Source organism: Dunckerocampus dactyliophorus, chromosome 15 (assembly GCF_027744805.1).
Source record: "Dunckerocampus dactyliophorus isolate RoL2022-P2 chromosome 15, RoL_Ddac_1.1, whole genome shotgun sequence".
In the NCBI taxonomy this organism is placed as follows: domain Eukaryota; kingdom Metazoa; phylum Chordata; class Actinopteri; order Syngnathiformes; family Syngnathidae; genus Dunckerocampus; species Dunckerocampus dactyliophorus.
The window spans coordinates 7,390,730-7,411,246 of NC_072833.1; the positions used below are offsets into that span (position 1 = coordinate 7,390,730).

Consider the following 20,517-nt stretch of genomic DNA (forward strand, 5'->3'; position numbering starts at 1 on the left):
TTGCAGTTGCACATGTGGTCCTCGGATTTCGTAAGAGTTCCCTTCCTAGACTGTGATGTAAGTCGAGTTTTGGCGCCTAAATCATACTCCTAATACTCCTATTCACTCCTAAGTCACCCATCCGCACTGTACACAGAATGCACGAAGGACATACAATACAGCAAAAAAACACTAATTACAACAAAATTAAATGAAACAGTAATAAAAAAAGCAAAGCCAAAAACACTAGCAACCTTTCCCTCACAATAATAACACCACTACACTGCTTGATTATTAATGTCTCTTTCAGGGAATCAGCGACCTGGCAGTTATGTGTACTGTAGTGTTAGAGTTGTGTGATTTCCAACCGTTTGTGAACGTGACGTGTCCTCACTGTGTGTGTGGCTGCGTGCAGAGGATGGTTGAGTTTGCTGATATTGTTTTGGCATGGTTCGGCCAACAGTAGTCTGCTTTATTTTTGCCATAAAGAGATTGTCGATCAACCACCTCCTATTCGTGCTTGTATCATCCGGTACGATCTTTATCCTAAAAGGAAAACTGCACTTTTATGGGATTTTGCCCATCATCCACAATTCATATGTGAGACATGAACACCCATGTCACCCCAGCCTAAAAAGCCGTCTGAAAAAAAACTCCAAAATGCGGCAACAGTGCTCTATTTACCTAATGTGATGTGCATATTAACCAAGCCGCAGCGACATTGCTATTATTATTGTTATTAACATTGTTACGCCGAAGGACTACGTTACTGGCGTAGTGACACCTCGCCACACCACACCGGCTAGCGACTGGCTTCACCACACACTCGCTCACAGCGTGTCAGCGCTCACAATGCCTCAGGCCACTACCGAAAGGTAACGTTACACATTGGAGCTGACGTTTTTGTTTTTCAGTTTGCTAAAGTTAACGCTAGGTGTAGCGTACATTTCTATGTTCCTATATGAAATCAATGCGCCCAGGAAATATAACCAAAATACAGCAAAGTATTGTAAGTATTACATGTTATCATGTTACGTGCGTTAATGAACTGCCTCTTTTTGTCTCTTTTTATATCTTTAGAGTGCACAGAAAAGTGCACTTCTCCTTTAATGAGCAAGCGGCCAATATTGAGCACACAGTGAATTTTTCTGCGGTGCACCGGGCTATAACTACCTCTCTAGCAAGTCTCATGAGCAAAATAAAATGTAAAAATGAATTGATCTAAACAAAGGAATAGCTGTAACTGTAAAACGGTGCTATGTTCTGTGCTTCGGAACAGAAATATGATGCAGATCTTTGTAGCATGATTGCAATGCGGCTTACATATTCTTCATGGTACTCTTCATATTTCTTCTTCTTCATGATGCCATTTGCCAGGAATTTCTGGCTCTCGCCATCCTCATCGTCCATGAACTGACTGCAGAGGCAGAAAGTGCGCACAAAGAGGTTGTTTTTGTTATAGTTGCATGTTGTACACTCAAATGACACTTCATTAGGTATTGCTGCAGCATTTTACTGTTGTTTAGGATCATAAAAGGGCTCTTTCGAGATTGTATGGAACACAGCGGACCTGTTGATGGTGGCCTTTTCCGAATCGATGGGCTCCGTGTAACGGTCATCCAAACTGTCGGTGCTATCGTCGTCGGCCTCCGTCGACACTTTCCTCAGCTCCATCCGATCCACAACACTCGGCATAGTAGCTCGCAGCACAGCAGGACAAGAGAAGGAAGTTGTCCTCAGATGCTCACTTTGTTGCTCAGCGGCAGTGTGCTCCTTTAAATGCTTGTGCAATCTTTTGTTTTACCTGTAAGAAAAAGAAAAGCAAATGCATGTTAAGAGTACTTCAGGGGCTTCAATAACACATGTGGTCTTTTTGGCTTGATGGAGAACATGCTTCCGAGAGTCTGCACCATTTCCTGGAGCTATTTGTTTTGTTACCTCATAGAGGAAAGCGGTTGCTCGATGCAACATGGGCGCCTCTCTTCGTCAAAAACTAGCTGGGCTCCAATTCTGTATGTTGCTCCATCAGTTTTAGTATTTGTTGACAAAATGCCAAATAGTGGTTCTTTTTTTTGGCATCTTTGGTGAAATATTACATATGTCACGATTACTGGCCGCAGTAGAGTCAACAAACACTGAAAGTAGGCCAAGGATGCAATGAGTTCTTCAGCCATGAAGAGTCCTCCTTGTTCACTCCCCCACTTTACGGAGGGAGGCCGACTTCACATTTTCCATGTGCAGCTTAACATCATTATGTTATGTAATGTCCGCATTCGATGTAACCCAAATTGCTGTGTCACATTCTCACAAAGAGCTCTTAGATGGGAACTATCAGTCGAGCCGAGCCTACAGTGGATTATTTATTATCCTCATGTTGAAGCAACCAAGGCAAAAGGGAGTGCAGTACTTGGTTTCAACCAGCAGAGGCGCTCTTAAATCAAATTTAAATACTTTGCTAGTTTGCTAAGGACAACATGCCTTCGACTATTTTGCTCAATACAACACTGGTATTCAGAACATTTTCCCTATTACAGAATTATTTATATCAGCAAAAAAACAATTATCGGAGTATATCGGCCAGCATCTAAAAATCAATATTGGCACAAGCAGTCGATTCCAAACTCTGTACGTCTATCCAGCAGCGGCCGACACAGCCCACGTGCTCACAACAACAGCTAACGTGTTAAGCAAGGAGTAGGAGCGATGTAGGCTCTGTGTAATTTTCGTTAAAGCCCGAAAAAGACATTGCAACTGAGTGCAACAGTTGTCGTGCACAAGTCTCCCGTGGTGGCAAAGAACCGGGGAAGTTTAATACGACAAACCTTATTGCGCATTTGAAGCAGCGTTACATGGGAAGCTCTCACGGGATGACAAGACGTCATCAGCTACAACAGAAAAGACGACCAGCCTGTCGGTGGTGAGTTAAGTCACCACCTGCTGCTGCTGATTATTTATCTCTGTTTAAGTAATATCACTTCATAAAGCCTTTTTTACGTTCCACACTACAAAATAAGCAATAAAAGTATGTATTTGTGCTGATATTGGATTGATATCAGTATCACCCCTAGTATTAATCACTGTGAAATGAATGGGAAATGTTGACAAATTTCCTCAAAAAGTAAAAATTCCTACTTTATGCGTAATTTGCAAACAAAAAGACAAACAACATCAAAAATGAGTTCATAAGCTTGTTAGTTATGTAATAATTGCTAATGCTCGAGGGCTCCCCCTAGAGTTGTCCAGTGTAATTGACCTTTGTTTACCCAAAAAGACTTGTCTAGCTTAAAATAACACTTGTTGATTCTTGCATTGGGCTGACAATGGCCGACACAACACGGCCATGTTAAGTTTCCGTTGCACAACAACACTGGTAACACGTGCTACATTACATCAAGGTGGTCATCAAGCAGAAACAATAAAGGTGCTGGATACTCGTTCTGCGTCTGTCTCCGTCGAAAGAAGCTGCTGAGCGGCATGTTTTGCATCACAATACACAAGCTGTGTTTACAGTCAACAGGGCGCCGTGAATTGACATCAGAGGTGTTAAAAACGCTTGACCCTCACTCCTGACTTGATTTGTCTCGGTTAGTGATATGCTTTTGTTGCGCCTCTGATCCCTGGATGGAAGCGTGAGTGAAGCAGTGGCGATTATGCGTATTACCGTTAACAACCATATCACATACCCATAAATACGCCTAATCTCCTTTGTGCTATGTGGCCAGACAGAAATGTTTTGACTTTTCATTGCCAAGAGGATTAACCTGTCTAACTGGGTTACCCTCACATATAATGCGTCCCCTCTTGCAACCATAATATTGTAAAGACTTTTTGTGCAGGCTTTTTCATGCGTTTGTGGTTACTTGCGTCTTTGCTCCAATTGCATGGAGAAACACTGGATGATCCCCAGGGTCATTTTTGCATACTAAGAGAAACCCACATTCTGCCAAATGTGTCCAAAAAAGCCCAAGCTATTATAATCGCAGCTTTTCCACTCTAGTTTTCAGCTGTTGTGTTTATGTTAAATGTCAGCAGGGTCACACGCTGACCTCGTTTTTTGGGGATACGTTTTATTGAACACTTTTAAGCATTAGTACATGCTCAGTTGTTCAATGCTGTATGACACAAAAAGACTAGGAAAATAATTATTCTACTTACATATCCTCACCAATTCATATTACCTAATCAAACAAGCCAAGTCATAACACTGTGTAGTGATAACAGCAGGCAATGCAGTAACAGCCACTGATTCTTTACGGATGCATTACCAGAAAGAAGGGATTCTGATCCTATTTCTCCTCCTCTGCCCAAACAAAGTCTTGCATCAGCCAACCAGTTGAAAATTCTTTCAGCAAGAGCGTGGACAGCAGCTGTCTTCCTCAAATATACCCTGCAGCAGTAGCGTGCATCAAGAAAACGCTCAAAAACATGCATTTTCACTCATTTCGGTTTAATCTATTTAAAAAAAAACAAATTTCTGAAGTTGATTTAAAACAAAACAAGCATACTCACTGAGAAGATCCGTGAAAAATAAACCTCTCCTTTTTGCTTTTAATAGCGGAGACGTGAAAGGTTGAGGAGCTGCAGCTATTTTGCAACTCAGGTGAGAAAGGCGGCTTTTAAAAGGGGGAAGGGAGGACCTCTGTCACCCAATCAGGACAGGGCTCTCCTTTGCTCATAAGTGCCAAACTCCCTAGCTTGTGCATACACACACACACACACACACACACACACACACAGCTGCCTCAATAGAAAAGACACCAAGTTCAAAAACTTTAGTCTGAGTTTGTCACGTTGTTAAATACGCCTTCGTGAGGTGATCACATGACACATCACATGACCGACGCACGCATACTCCGAAAAAGTGATGGTCAGTCACTGTACACACACACACATGGCCAGCTGCACGGTGAACAACTGTTGGGCGGTAGGCTGTGCCGCCTGTCGGCCAATCAGAGCACGGCGCCGGGGGGATGTCGCTGTGCCCAAGGTCATGTACATGTCAGGGATGAGGCGGCGTTATCTCGGTCCAGCTCGTAATGTCCAAATAGAGGAAAACATGCAGTAGGCACCACTTAAGTCAACTTTAGCGAGAGTTGGACTTGAGTGAATAAATTGCTGTAAAGATCATCCTTGGATTGTTTTCATAGTTTTCAATTAGTTTAATCACCCAAGTTCTACTGTGGTTTGCATTAAATCCTCTTAGCGGAGAGGTTATGAACATGGCAGTGTATTAAACTGCACAAAAAGGCAGACATGTCCTGCCTGGTATGGATATTTTCCATACAACAGTAAAGCCCCACCTAGTCATAGTTCGGCATTCACACTCCCGATTTCTTTTCTCTGCTTCTTTCCACTTTTTTATAGTAACTTAAATAGAAAGTGGTTTGATGGCACTATCTGCACAAGGAAAAGAGTGCTTCACTCAACATTTTCCAGCAGGAAGATGCCTTGACATGACATGATGATGGTGCAACTGCACATTTTGCAAGTAAAACACTGTATACTGTACGCCTGTAATTATTTCTTAATGTGTAAAGCTGTCTTTAAAATGTGCTGAGTAACTGTGACAGGCATATTATAGGGTTTAAAATAAAAAAATAGGCATTTTTTCAGGATTTTTATGGGCGCATCCATTATTTGTGGTTTTGGATGTAACCCCCGCAAATGGGCTTCATTGGTTGGTTTGGCAAACCAGTTCAGCAGATCAGTTGTCAAACTGCAGCCGTACTCCAAAGACAGGTCATCATGTGTACCCTCACATACCTATTTTTAATGGCAGGATCCACAGCATCCGTGGAGAAACCTATAGGCTTTGAATAGTGCTAAATGAGCATGAGCTACATATGCTGTTGCAAAAAAAAGTCACTCAAATGACATGCAACAGCAGCAATTCCACCAAAAGTCAGTGCAGCAACATTCCTTAAATAGCTTCCTTGAAGTATGTGTGTGTCAGTTCACACAGATTCTCAGCCAATCACCTGTGACCAGAACACTGTGATATATTAAACAGGGACCGTTGGGGGGATGGTGCCCTTCTCTTCCCAGTGGAGATACCAAAAAAATGTGCACTTAAAGCAGAGATAGGACCTCCAAAACAACTCTCTCCATCACTTCTATCTGGAAAGATGAGTTTCCTAGCAACAGGGGGGGCTGTTCAGTGGCTGCACATCACCTGTGTTGACATACCCCTGTTATGAAATGGCAGATTGCTACATATATTCACACACCACCATGGAATTTACCACCATTGATAAGTTCCGTGTAAACAGGACTGTGACGTCTTTGAAGGAGGTTCTTTTGTACTGATTTGCAAAGCTAACCAGTCAATCATATTGATCTATTAACCACATATAGTAGGACATAAATGGCCACAATTGCTTGCATTTGGGCTTCAGATTTCCACACAATAGTTACTGTAAATACTCTAAATCTGACACATATCAATAACAGTGAATGCATATAGGTTCTATTCAGGTTCCTGTAGGCCAAAATGCTGCATATTGTGAAATTGGCAATAGATGATGTAGAGAGTGTGAATTAGTGCCTGCAAATGATTATTTAGGAATTATTCTGTGATATGTGGAAGAAAAATGTTGGTTTATCCCCTCGCAGGGAAAGGAACCATATTTGTCAACTTACATTGTAGTTATAAAGAAATCAATTTATCACAAATATACTTTCTAAAAAAAATTAAGTATTTTATACACAAATTATTTATTTTCTACTTGGCTAATGAAGTAGAATTAGCCAATCGTATTTAAAGTGCTTATAATTGCATTTGCATGGACAAGCTTTTTGTATAACTGACTTTTTTTAAATTTTTATTATGCCTTTCTATATTTACTGTGGCTTTTGGCCCTGTATCTTCCTCTTGTTTGTTTTTATGGACAACATATTGGATTATAGTTATTCTAACATTTAAATCTGAAGTTGCTATATAAACAAATGTTGACTTCTTACTTACTTTGATGTAACCACTTTTCAAGAGCCGGTAAACAAGACGCCAAGTGGGGCATGTTTGTGTTATCGTCATCAATAGTATAGGGTTGTTAACCTCCTCTTTTGACCAAAACATCTCCACTGTGACGCAGTTATGGACAATTAGTCCGTCCTGGAATCAAAGTGGGGCAGGCCCTCCCGCAGACCACTGCGTGTGTCCACTGTGTGGTCATTAAAAGCTCATTATAAAGTAATGGTCATTATAAAGTAATTGGGTCAGAAACACAACACACTATCCTAACGGATCATGACACAGGCGAATATCATACGCAGAAACATAAGTAGTATACACAAATTGAAAAACAAATGGGACTTGAACTTGGGAAGAACACTTTGAAAGAACTTTGAAGAACACTTTGAAAGACTTCACAGTGCCCGCGGGGCCTCTAAGAATTTCGCAGGTCTGAGACAACGTATATTTGTAGCCCCTGCGTGCAAAACCTAGTGGCCCTATCAACTTGTTTGCAGGTTAGCGTTATGACGTAACAGCATCATATGACACAGGCAAGACGTTGATTAGATGGTCTACAATGTGGTCTATGTATTATTGCTGGAACAGCCTCTATTGTCATTGTGCAAAGGACTTTTAGAAACTCTGCAGCACACTTTGATTAATTAACGGTCCTTTGGACTCCGTGGAGGAAGTGGGGGAGAGAAGGATGTTGGCTAAGCTGACATCCATCATGGACAACACCTCTCACCCGCTACATGACACTGTTGTTTCCCTGGGCAGCTCCTTCAGCAGCAGACTGTTACACCCACGGTGTAAGAAGGAGAGGTTCCGCAGGTCCTTCATACCGACCGCTATCAGGCTCTACAACACCTGAACCATTTTGTATTCACTATGTCACTATGCATTTTTTACTTGTGTATCTTGCTTGCTGCTGTAACAGGTGAATTTCCCTGCTGTGGGATTAATAAAGTACTACTACTTAACACCCACACTAAGGAATAGGCATTTGACCATTTCCTGGATTGACGACAGGGAAAATTAACTGTAAACTCTAAATATGGGTTGTAACGTGAAATACCACATTATAGTCACCTTTACACTCGTATTACGCAATATAGTAGCCATAATAAGAGCAAATAAGCCATTTACAGACATAAATAACACTCATGTTTGTGTGTGTTACTATAAATGTGTTCTCCGCGGGGACCTGAGTGACGGATGGACAGGACACCTAGTGACCAGTGTGGAATACTGCATTTCATCAACATCTTTGAATGCCTTGGAATTGCATTTTACTTCATTTAAACATTTTTATGCTTAAAAATGCTTAATTTAAGCAATTTTTATTTTTACTAATTATAGGCCGTATTCAACCATTATTTATCAATTAGTATATGTAGAAAGACGATGATAGAATGAAACTGCAAAAGTTTAAGTGCAAAGTGTCGAGGGACGACTGTATAGGCCTTTTTATGGGTGTGTCCATTAGTCGCAGTTTTTCGCCATTCGTGGGAGGTCTTGGACGTAACCCCCACTAGTAGCCAACATCTACTGTCTTAATACAAAACTCTTTTAATGCTGTCAGTGTTTACTGCTATTGATTTATTTGAATTTACCACATAAACGCCATTCAACAACAATACGGGGAGTCTGGAAGCTAGAAGACCTGAATTGTTGCTTCCTTCCACTTTAAATCATTTTTCTGTCACCACAAAACACGTGTACCCAATGCAGCGTCCATTTATTTTTGCTGGTCAACCCCAGTTTCCAACTGCCACGTTGTCAGAGGGAACTACACGAACACAAAAGCTTTCGACAGAACTCGGAATCCCCACACAATGACCCCGTCTGTCTGTGTTCCCACCTGGGAGGAATTTATCACACATGTGACATGTTGATACAACTCCCACCGCCATCTTTCTTCTTCTTCTTCTTCTTCGCCACATCATGACGCAATGCATCTATTGAAATAATAGAGTATTATGCCAAGCATACTGATAGATCCCTCAACTTAAACATGGCCTTTTGTTCGATCACCTGGTGTGTCCTCAACTTGTTTGTGACCTGCTTTTATCTCTTATCACTTTGTACTGATCTGCCACCTCGTGTGACGACAGCAACATTTGCTTTTTTTTTTTTTTTTTTTTTACAACTTGTAATTCTTTGGCTTTCCTACTCTATTTCAGGGTTAAGGGGTTCAGTCCTAAATATGCCGATGGTCCCTGGAGGATTTGTTTAACATATCGCAGTGCAAAGGTAGATGACTCCTCAGCCAAAAGCCTAGGACAGTCTATGCACATCATCGATAGACTGGCATTTAGTGCAGTTCACCCTCGTCTCATTATGTCATCAAGCTTGTGCACAACTCCATCCATCCATCCATTTTCTGTACCACTTGTCCTCTCTAGGGTCACGGGTATGCTGGAGCCTATCCCAGCTTTCTTTGGGCAAGAGGCGGGGTGCACCCTGGGCTGGTGGCAAGCCAGTCGCAGGGCACATATACTGTAGACAAACATATCGACAAACAACCATTCGCACTCACATTCACACCTATTGGAATGTGGGAGGAAGCCGGAGAACCCACGCATGCACTGGGCGAACATGCAGTCTCCACACAGAGATGTTCCAACAGAGATACACACCGCATATTAGGTATTATTTATAGTGGCACACTATTAAGGAGACTTATTTACAGTATCGCCTACACTTTGCAGTGCAAGGCTCAGGCTCCACCTCTGTGCTAAAGAAAACCTTTGGCCTGTTAGAGGTTTGAAGACTGAATCTAAATCCTTTTTCTTGCATAAATGCATAGACAGTGCGCTGTAAAAGCAAACACAGCTTCTATTTCAGTCATAGCCTTTGCAAAAAGCGGTGGTGTAAGCGCACTAGGAGACATGTTTTCTTAAAAGTCCCATACCATATTGCTTTTCAGCAATTTTAAATACGCCTCAGAGGTCCTACAATAGTGTATTAGAAGTTTGTTGTCCAAAATCTAAATTTAAAAGTGCCTCTAGTAAGCCCTACTGGGAACACACAATTCTGTGTGTCTGCAGCTTTAATGCTAATAAGCAGTGTTTGTCCAATCCGCTCTATTGTGCACTGTTTTCACTTTTTACATCTACACTGTAATTGCACTTCTCTAACGTAACAGAAGCCATATATCACACACAAAAACGTAACATTTGGGAGTGAGACACGAGGGCACAATCGTTAGCAAAACTAGCATAGCTATGTGACCTACAGTGCTAACATTACAGTCACATTTTAACAGCAACATCACGCTGAAGACAAAGAAAATAATAAAACTTACAGCTCCCATGTTTGTAGCCGACTGTTGGATAGTGGACAGAGTTCCGGGCTTTATTTAAGATGTGTAGCAAAGCCTGATTTTATTTTATTTTATTTACCAGGCTGTGAAGTGGGCATATACACGGGGCGCACTCATCTAGCTGGAAGTGAGTCAGAAGCAATATCATGTCCATGAGGAAGGAGGTTTTTATTTTTGACATCATAAAAACCCGCCTCTTTTCTCAAAGGTGCAGCAAACAAGTGAGGGAGATGATAGATTTTTCTCACGTTTGGTCATAAACAGGTTCTAGGAAGACATGTTACGCTTCTAACATCATTAAAAGTCAATTTTGCGTAACAGGGGACTTTTAAAGGAATAGGTAAACATGCTGTCAATTTAAAAAATGCATTTCAATGTCAACAATAGTTAGACCATTAGTACAAGACATAAGTGGCGTTTCAGCAGTATCAACATCAAGCTGTAAAACATTTTGCAAGGTGAACCAAGAGCCCAAGGCAGCTCCGTCTGCAAACATCCCTCCGTGTTTACAAGTTGTTAAATGAGACGCCGGGACCCCGTGGCTGACCTGTGACGACCGTGCGACGGGTGAAAAGAGGAAAACAAATTTCCCCTTTGAGCACCGCCATGACGTTTGACTCAGTGTTTTCCATGAGAAGAGGTTTGGTCACCTTCAGTGAACTCTTGACGCTTTTAACTGCGTTTATTAGCTCAGAGCATGTTTGGACATGTTGCACATTTATTTGCAGATGAATAGCCTTGACGCCGCACTGCTAAATTCTCAAACGCAGTGTTACCACAACTTAAACTTATGCCCTAGCAAACATTACTGATGTCTATATTGGCTCATATGCCTCATCGTTTACGTCTACGCAGATCATTAAGCTTCTAATAGACAACTCTTACTGATTCCCAAACACTATGTTTCACTTGATTGATTCAAAGATTTTTTTTTTACGACAAATAATCGTGTCCATCTCTCTATGCCAGCAACATATGACAGGCAGAGCAATTAAATGCTCTACCACTAGATGGCAGAAGGTACATAATTATTACCTCCGCCAAGGAGGTTATGTTTTTACCCGTGTTTGTCTGTGTTCAAAATCACTTGAAAAGTTCTGTAGATTTGGATGAAATTTTCAGGAATTGCCTGCAAATGAGATATGGAAGAACGTACATTGCGAGATAGGACCATTTGCGGCATTTGTGCATATAACTCCACAAAAAACGGCCAAAGCACTTGGGAAAAAAAAATACAGGACAAGTTTCCAACAGGTTGTACAAAATATCAAAGACTGATCCAGATAATGGAATAATTCCGGATACTATGCGCTCTAGTTAACGCGCTTTTCTAGTTAACGAGTTTTACCGTTTCTGCAAGTCAGTTCTATAACAGACTTGATGGATATTGCCTGAGCTAACATGAAGCTACGCATACTTCTTTGAGGTCACTGGTGGTTGCATAAGTGGTACATATATATACTGTATATATATATACAGTATAGGAAGCAGGCCAAGAGAGAGTATATGCATGGTCACTGCGTATTTATAGCAACCAGAGAGAGGCAATGACTGGCTGAACACGCCGCTAAAATATGCCCAAGATGTCCTTCCTCTATATACTCCGAGCTCAACCTGGTCTTTGTGGCAGGTCGAGAACAGTCACACAATTGTGTATAAATATGTGTGTGGTCAGGCTGTGTTGCTTCATACTGGCTTAAGACCAGAATAAACACGTTGCAGAAAAGTGTCGAGAAGCCACACAATGGAACAATATGGAAAATGTAGGTCAAGGTTTGTCTATGCAATCAGAAAACTTGTTGTCCTTGTCAGGTCGTTCACATGTCGTCTGGAGCAGTGGAACTGACAAGAATCCTACTGAGAAGTCTTCTTCAACATTTTGGTTAGGTGCAAAATATTAGCCGCAATCAAAAATGTGCTTTATTATTTTTGTTGATCACCTTTTATGATGCTTACACAGAATACGCGCTGGGTTACGTTACGGTCGTTGATGTCTGAGTGAATGATTTTAGCTCGCAGGAGGAGCAACCTCATTAATTAATTGACTTTTCGTACAGTTATCCCTCCCTCACGGTTAATCTGTTCCAGACCCAACCACGATAAGTGAATTTCCGCAAAATAGGATTCAAAATTAATAAATGGAATATTGTTGTAGTTAGAGCATAGAAAAAGGTAATAATAATAACACCCCTATAATCAGCTTGACACTCCAATTATTCTTTGTTTACACCACATTACTCAACTGTAATGCGCAGGCTACGGGATCACTGCAGGGACACAAGAGACGACCATGACTTTAAACATTCGCAAGTTCGCAAGCTAACTAGTTAGCCTCCAGTTTACTTACTGTATTCTAAACTTAGGAAAGGGAGTTCGGAAGAAGTACAAAGAAGCCAAAAACGTACCACTTCCACACTGAATGGGAAGATAACATCTTTTCACTCTATCATGTCGGACATGCCATGTCGGACACCATGCAAGGTGACTAAATAATGCAACATTACTGACACCTAGTGGCCAGAATATTACATATACCTTTGTCTTTCAATATTGTTTCACTAATAATACGCCATATCATCATTTATTAAGTCATTCATTTTTGAAAAGCTGCGATAGAGCAAGGGACAACTGCACTGCGGAGTGAGAGCGTGTACCGTGTTTTTGACTTGATGGATTATTTTCAATATTTCTATTCAAATTCTATTAAGAAAGTCCCCTGTCATCTGTCCTTCCGGGACCTCCCACGAAGAACGTCAGAAAGACCATTGGAAGTTTAAAAGCAGAACAATACAAGGAGTCTAATAGTAATCAGAAATCATAATAAATTAATTGTCCCAGAGGGTTGCACTCTCAATTGTAAGCTAGAAAAACGTGATTCACATTCATTCCTGCAGCCCTAATATATAAACTCAATGTACCTTTTTGGTACTGGGAACGATACAAACACTTCATCTAGAGTCAAATAATTATCCTAAAATTAGAGAGACTGTGCCTTAAACCCCAAATATGACAGCGAAACGAGTAAAACTGAAAAATGTACTTATTTATTCTGCACAAAACTACAAAAAGGTGCACCATTATAGGATTTATACCGTCTTTGCGAAGAAAACAATAGCACCAGCACCGCCACTCGAGCCCATGATTAGCCGTAACACATTTATTAGCAATTACCAAATTAAAAAAAAACAACATTCCACATTGCCACTCAGTCATTATGTCCACAAATCGTGTTTCACCCACGCTGTGTGAGCCACGCAGAGCCTTTTTGTTTTGTTCCACAACGCGTGGAAAGCAAGGAAGGACGTGGCGAAAACAAACTAAATACGCGCTAATGTTCACTTTCTTGAAAAAGTGTGCAACTAGTGTGCCAAGACGTCAACGTGTTTTGCGGCGTTGTCAATAAAATACGTTATTATTGTGGCTGAATCGAGACAACTTTTTTTCGCGCTTCTGGCAACACCCCGCAGGACGCGCTACTGTTGCATTCTCCGTTGAAAGCAATTATCAACTGCAAAAAAAGGCTTAAAGCCAGCTATATAAGAACTTCACAGCGTGCAACATGCATGTTTTTTTTTGGTCTTGTGCGTGAAAGCTGCACAGCATTCCAGTCAATTAACTAATAATGATTAAACACCCCGACGCCGCCTGGCAGTCCATTAAAAGCGTAATAAAAAGAAAGAAAAGGCCGTATAAAAGGTCTTACCCGATGTAAGTGGTGGACTGCAAGAGCCACAGCAGCAGCAGCAGCAGCAGTAGGAGGAGGAGGACTAATGGAAACAAGAGATGGAGACCCTTCCCATTTAACAGGCAAGGACACTGAGTGGAAATTTCCATGTGCCATGTGATGACGGCGGCTACTGAAGCTTCATGTTACACTACTGGGGGGGGGGGGTCCCTGTCCTTCCACCCCCACATACCCCCCTCTGCAGGTAGAAGAAATAAGCAAAGCCTCTTGTTGTCTTAAGTGTCTTCAAGTGATCTTAATTGCTCCATTTTCTTTTATAGGTTTAAAAAGTCCAAACAGCATTTTTCTTAATGAGAGTGTCATTTTTTTTCCTCCCCCCCTGACTGATGTCTGTTTGCATTCCTTCTGGCCATGTTGGAGAAAAAAGGGACATTTTTGCAATTACACGTCAACGGGAAAGTTAAAGTAGGATCACTGGAAGAGTTGTGCACACGGAAATCTTGTGGCTTCTTTTGGGAAACAATCACAGTTTGGTAGCAATTACTATTCAAGATCCAAGAGGTGTATAGTGGATCCACGCCTATTCGCCATTCAGCGTTCGTGGCCCTGCATATTCGCTGATTTCTTAGCAAAGAAGATTATTTTTTGCACTTTTGTGCTTTTTCTTTTTGGAAATAGGCTGTTTATCGCAGAAAAGCCATCCCATTTATAAATACATGTAATGTATGTAATGCTTTCCACAGTTCCAAACAGGGTCCTTGAGGGAAAAATATTCTGTGACGCTTAATGACATAAACATGTAAAAATTGTGAGCCTTTTTTTAACAGTGGTTCATGTAAAACGGCTTAAACATACACTACTTGTCAAAAGTTTGAGAACACCCCAATTTTTCCAGTTATTTATCTCGATTCAAGCTGTTCAAGTCCAATGAATAGCTACTAATAGTTACCGTACTGAAAAAAAGTATATATTTCAGAATTATACAGCAAGGCCTTTTTCAGAGCCAGTTTAAAGCTGTTCTGCAGAGTACTTACTATCTCCTCCGTGTGCATAAAAGGAGTGTTTGGAACACGCTGTGTGGCGCTATACCCTCGTGAGCATACTTGTAGAAAATAGAAAGAGAGAAAATAATGTGCTGCTACAAAAATGGCAGGAAAAAGGCATGGAAGAGAGACGAACCATCTTAACACTTAAAAATGTAGGTGTTTCCTAACGTGAAATTGGGGTGTTCTAAAACTTTTGACCTTTAGTGTATTCCGTAATTTCCGGTGTATAAGCGGCTACTTTTTTCTCATGCTTTGAACCCTGTGCCTTGTACAGTGATGCGTGACGTGGCTAAAAGTATCACAGTTCCCATGATGCTTAGAGTACAGCTTCAGGAAGTAGTGAAGTGGACCAGTGAAGTGGAAGCTAATATTTTTCACGTCTTTCACGCTATTGTGTTTTGATTTAAAGTGCTCTTAAAGTGCTCATGACACCAAAACACATGTTAATCTTGATATTTCCGCCATGAAAAGTAACATTGACAGGCATGTTTCCTGTGATATATGACCATATATCCATATATAGATATGGTTATGGTTTAATTTTATTTGAACATGCATGCAATTTAGATTGGAATACATCACATAATTCAATTCACAGTTCCATATGTCCAAAATGAGTAGGAAGAAGCAAATCTTATTTAATCATATCCCACCACCCGTTCCACATCTTGTGCGGTACATTTTATTCACTTCCTGTATTCCGTGTGTGATTGTTAATACATAGAATAATGATAAGGTAATGTAACAATATGGTGATGTAATTATTAAGATTGTTTTCACAATCAATAATCAGTATAATAAGAAATAATTAATAATAAATAGAGACAAGCATAACAAAACAAGCTCAAGACTCTTCTGCCTTGTATTTAGCAAACATTAACTGCTTGTATTGTTTTATGAATTCGCTCATCTTGGTGCGTTGTTTGAGTTCCTTGCTCAATTCGTTCCATAATTTAAGTCCACATACTGAAATGCTGTGGGTTTCTAGCGTTGTTCTAGCATATAAGTGTTTCAAGTTTAGTTTTTCCCTAATATTGAAAAAGTTACCATTTAAAAAATCTTTTGGTCAGTTCTTCCAGGTCTGTAAGAGGAGGAGCAAGTGACGTCTAAACCACCCGGAAGTTCTGCTTCACTACGATACAGTCGCTGTTATTATGTTCCAGTTCTCTGTGAATTTCTGTTGTTTGTTATATAGTTCTTATTTTATTTATTTTTTTCTTGAAGGCTTTTGCTGGAACACCCGAGGAGACGGCGTAAGCTTGCTCACATTTCTAAAAGACACCATTCGCCTCGTCGGATTGGTGGTTCCATACTGTACTGCCCCGGAGATGGAAATAAAAAGTCAAAAACCCACAAGATGTTCGACCGTCGAAAAGCGGGCCGTGGCGGCAGTAAGTCAATTCACATTTCTCTTGGTAATATGCTCCATAGCAGCCAGCCTAGTGCCGGCGGCAAATGCAGTGCAGTTTGGATCCCAAACTGACGCACTTGCTAGGCGGCTAATGTGCTGCTAATCTGCTGTAGCCATCGCTGCCAATAAAACATATATTCCTCACAACACAATATTAGCGTCAAGATGAAAGTGACACAAAGAGCGACAACGAAAGAGAGAGACCGACAAAGTGTGTGACGAAGGAATTATGAGGCTGTTTGATTGTGATGCTGAACAAGACGACTTTAGTGGTTTTAGTTCGCAGGAGGAGGATGAGGACGACGATGGATGACTTTTCTGGTAGGCTACTGGTTAACTACCCATATTACATGCATGGTTTAGAAAAAAGCATTTATTTAATCAACAGTTTAAACAATATTGCTTTGTATTATCTTTCCGTGTACTAAATATCCCATGTTATGATGTGGACACCTGCGACTTATAGACTTATATATGTACAAATCCTTTTTTCTCTTTGAATTTAGTGGGTGCGGCTTACATATGGCGCGCTACAGTATATATTTTATGACCAAGAATCGGTGAATTTGCTAGTCCGTGAATGCCGAATCACACATGTGCGAATGATCAAAATGATTTGTTTTTGTAAAAATGTAATATAAGATACACAAATTGTGGAAATATATCCGAATGTAAATGTGAATCATTATTAAAATAGCCAAATAAACTTATAATGGAAAATCACTTGATCCACTACTACAATTATTACTCGAAACAGTGATTTCATTTTCTCTTGTGCATCGTTTCCTGTGAGACGCTCATTACATTTTAACCTGCTATATAAAGATAACAAGGGAGCTCACGTTTGTCACTCTTCTGGTCATGTGATGGAAGATAATCTTGCTTATCACTTTTTTATCACAATCATTGCCTTTTTTATGTAAGACGTTTAATCTCAACGTCGTGCATTTGGCCGTAACATTGACTTAGACTAGGCACAAGGCATTGCAAATCCCCTTAACGCTAATGCTCATTGAGAGCTTATTAGATTCATTCAGAGTGGAAAAAAAACAAAAAACCCACGTTGGTTAACCAGCAGCGGCCATGTCGTCCACTCTGTGCAAACACAAATGAAGTTGAAGCTTGAACTCATACAAAACGCTGCCAAGCACTGTTTGCACAACGTAAACTTCATACCAGAACATACCTGTGAGGGCACATGACGGGATGACTCACCTTGAGTAAACCAGTCGCACAAAAGTTTGCATTATGTAACATGGGCACAGCAATGACTAAAGTGTACTTAGAATATTGAATGGATGAAAAATAGCTATTATGGTGTAGTCCCCTGCTTTTCTCCCGCACAATAACCCCATCTGTGTTTGCTGCTGTTTTTGCATGCACTTACAGCACAGGAGGGTTCATTCGAACAAGCAATGGGAGTGTTTTTCTTATGTCTAACATCTGTTTGACACACTTACATTTGAAAGGACTTTACATCTGTTTGAGGAAAAGTTCACAGACCTTGTGAAGGACCCATCACCTCCTGTAAATGACTGTTTGTCCAGATGGGTGGGGTCTTGATTGACTAAAATAGGCTCAAAATAAGTCAAATATGACATTTTACCATGATGCTTAAAAATACCACCACTCTCGCTTTGTACTGCTGTCATTCATACATCAATGGTGTCTTGGTTTACTGTTTTCTGCACATAAATGGTTGGAAACTGTTTTTTAGGCTTGTGTCATTCAAATACCACCATATATTATCACTATGTAATGTGTAGAGGTCACATTGAGATGCAATTGTCCGTTAAACTCGGATATGTTTAGTTCATTTAACACAGTTATCACCGTTTTATCAAAGGCTCCCATGTTGGATTAAGTTACCTTTAAATGAACTTGCGTACTAAATGACTATATTATCACAAAGTGAGTAAAAGAAAGTATTTGCACATGTTGATGCAGGTTTTTACGGCAGGTGGCAGTGTTATCAGTGTGCAGGAATGCTGTTGCCCTTTGACATTGTAAAAATGACCATAGGGTGCTTCTTATCTTGGAAAAACTGGAATTTACTATCACTATTGTTATTGCCATTAGGAATCAAACACAGTGATTTTTTTAAAGCCTTAAATGCGCTCATACATTGAGGCTTGGTTTTGATTTAAGGTCCCATGTACAATTTTTTAAAAGTGTCACAGGTGCCGCAATAGTGTATTGGAAGTGTGTTGCCCAAGATCTCATCTTGATGCAGGAATTTAGACCGTTTAAAAATGCTTTTAGGAAACTTTACTGGGAACATGCATTTGTGTGTCTGTAGTTTTAATGCTAATGAGCTGTGTTTGTCCAGGAGTTGCCTGGATGCCATACATCACATACAACAACGTAACATTAAAGAGTGGGACAGGAAGACACAAACGATAGCAACACTAGAATAGCTATGTGAGCTACAGCGCTAACATGACATTCACATTTTAACAGCAACATCATGCTAGGTTAGCCTAGTCACTGAAGAAAAAACATGACTTATGGGTAGTTGGCAGAGATCGAGACTTTATTTTAAGATGTGTAGTGAAGGCTTTTTTTTTGTCAGGCCCGCTAAAGGTCTTAACCCTTTAAACTCCAAAGACTGCACCATGTGGGCATACAAATCAACTACAACACCCATGCAAAAATGACACCCATATATTTCCACCGCAAAGCATGCTGGGTAGCTTGTGGTACTGTCTTTCCCAGCATGTTGCCATGTTTGTCGCATTTTTACTTGATTGAGGAGGTCATGAGGGAAGTAAACAAGGACAGATGTTCACATACTCCACATATCCAATGTTTTATCATTCATAGTTCATATTGTGGTTGCCTCTGGACTACCCAGCATGCCTTGCGGGCACTTGTAACTAACAGGCAAACTTACACATTACGTTTAGTGTTAGTTGCTGTTTATTACCCATGTTGTACTAGTAGTTGATCTATGTCATGTGTTAACCTGCTGTTGATGTGTTGTGTTGTTTTGTTGCACCGTGAGTAAGTATGTTGTTCTGTTTGATGACCACCTATATTTAGACGGGCCCTTGCCAAATTTTTTAACTCTAAAAGTTTGCCCACCCCTTTGTCGACAACGCACATAATAACTGAGATTCTTACAGTTAACTCCACCAAGGAGGTTTTTTATGCTTGGCAGGATTACGCTAACACAACATAATGGATATACAGTACACCAAAAGATAGTGGAAGGGCGGATGGATCTTCCATTATTGCATTTGTGCGCATTGCGTTATTACAATCAGCAGCAGTGCTTTGATGGACAGTCTGATGACAGCTGAGATAGGATGGATGAGGCTTACATCATGCATCATGTTACTGATGGCTACGAGAGCCCATGCTAGTTTACTGTATAATAATAATAATAATGGATTTGATTTCATATAGCGCTTTTCAAGGCACCCAAAGTGCTTCACTATGGAGTGAACCCATTATTCATTCACTCCTCAGTCATACACTGGTGGTGGTAAACTACATCTTTAGTCACAGCTGCCCTGGGGTAGTCTGACGGAAATGTGACCGCTAGTTTGCGCCGAAGGCCTCTCCAGCCACCACCAAACATTCATTCACATTCATACACCAGTGTCGGCAGCACTGGAGGCAAGGTGGGTGAAGTGTCTTGCCCAGGACGACCTGCTCTACCTCCTGAGCCACTGCTGCCCAAATAGAACATTAACTAACACTGACACTGACACTGAATGTTTTTTTTTTTTTAGTTTTATAGTTTTACTATACTGCAATTGTCTTCATGTGGCTTTCATGAGTAGATACATGTTTTCCCCCCTCCCACACATGCCCCACCCCTTTGTGTGTACCAGCTAGGGTTGGGCAATACTGCAAATTTTGTTAACAATCTGAAATCTATTAGATATAGTGCCAGTATTGCTGATACGTGTAGTGATACCGGTACTCTCTACTTATTGAATGATTTGGTCATTTTGCCTTTCATTTGTTGATCATGATGATTCTAATCAAAGTAAGACACAGGACAAAGATTTTAACCAAACAAACAAAACATCCCATATTTTGATCAACAAAATTTGTGAACAATTGATCAAAGTATTAACACAACAAGACAGTGTAACAATATCACCA

At 40.6% G+C, this 20,517-nt stretch overlaps 2 protein-coding genes across 5 annotated transcripts in view; one reads left to right on the plus strand and one right to left on the minus strand.

Annotated features, from left to right (window-relative positions):
- The window catches only part of slc38a4 (solute carrier family 38 member 4), a 34,509-nt gene extending 20,421 nt beyond the window's left edge, over positions 1-14,088 (minus strand). The window contains exons 1-4 of one of the 3 annotated variants that reach the window (XM_054800724.1): positions 4,489-4,703; positions 4,245-4,366; positions 1,550-1,783; positions 1,303-1,396 (exon numbers count right to left, since the gene is read on the minus strand). In XM_054800724.1, the coding sequence (XP_054656699.1) occupies positions 1,303-1,396; positions 1,550-1,674 (219 nt within the window). In that variant the 5' untranslated portion in view covers positions 1,675-1,783; positions 4,245-4,366; positions 4,489-4,703. Of the gene's footprint in view, positions 1-1,302; positions 1,397-1,549; positions 1,784-4,244; positions 4,367-4,488; positions 4,704-13,962 lie in introns of those variants that run through there. The other 2 variants (XM_054800726.1, XM_054800725.1) reach the window with 2 other exon arrangements.
- Positions 1-20,517, plus strand: part of LOC129195027 (zinc finger protein 11-like) — a 92,905-nt gene that overhangs the window by 30,376 nt on the left and 42,012 nt on the right. For both annotated transcript variants that reach the window (XM_054800718.1, XM_054800720.1), the window contains exon 3: positions 16,215-16,381. The gene's annotated coding sequence lies outside the window, so the exon portion shown is untranslated. The remainder of the gene's footprint in view (positions 1-16,214; positions 16,382-20,517) is intronic.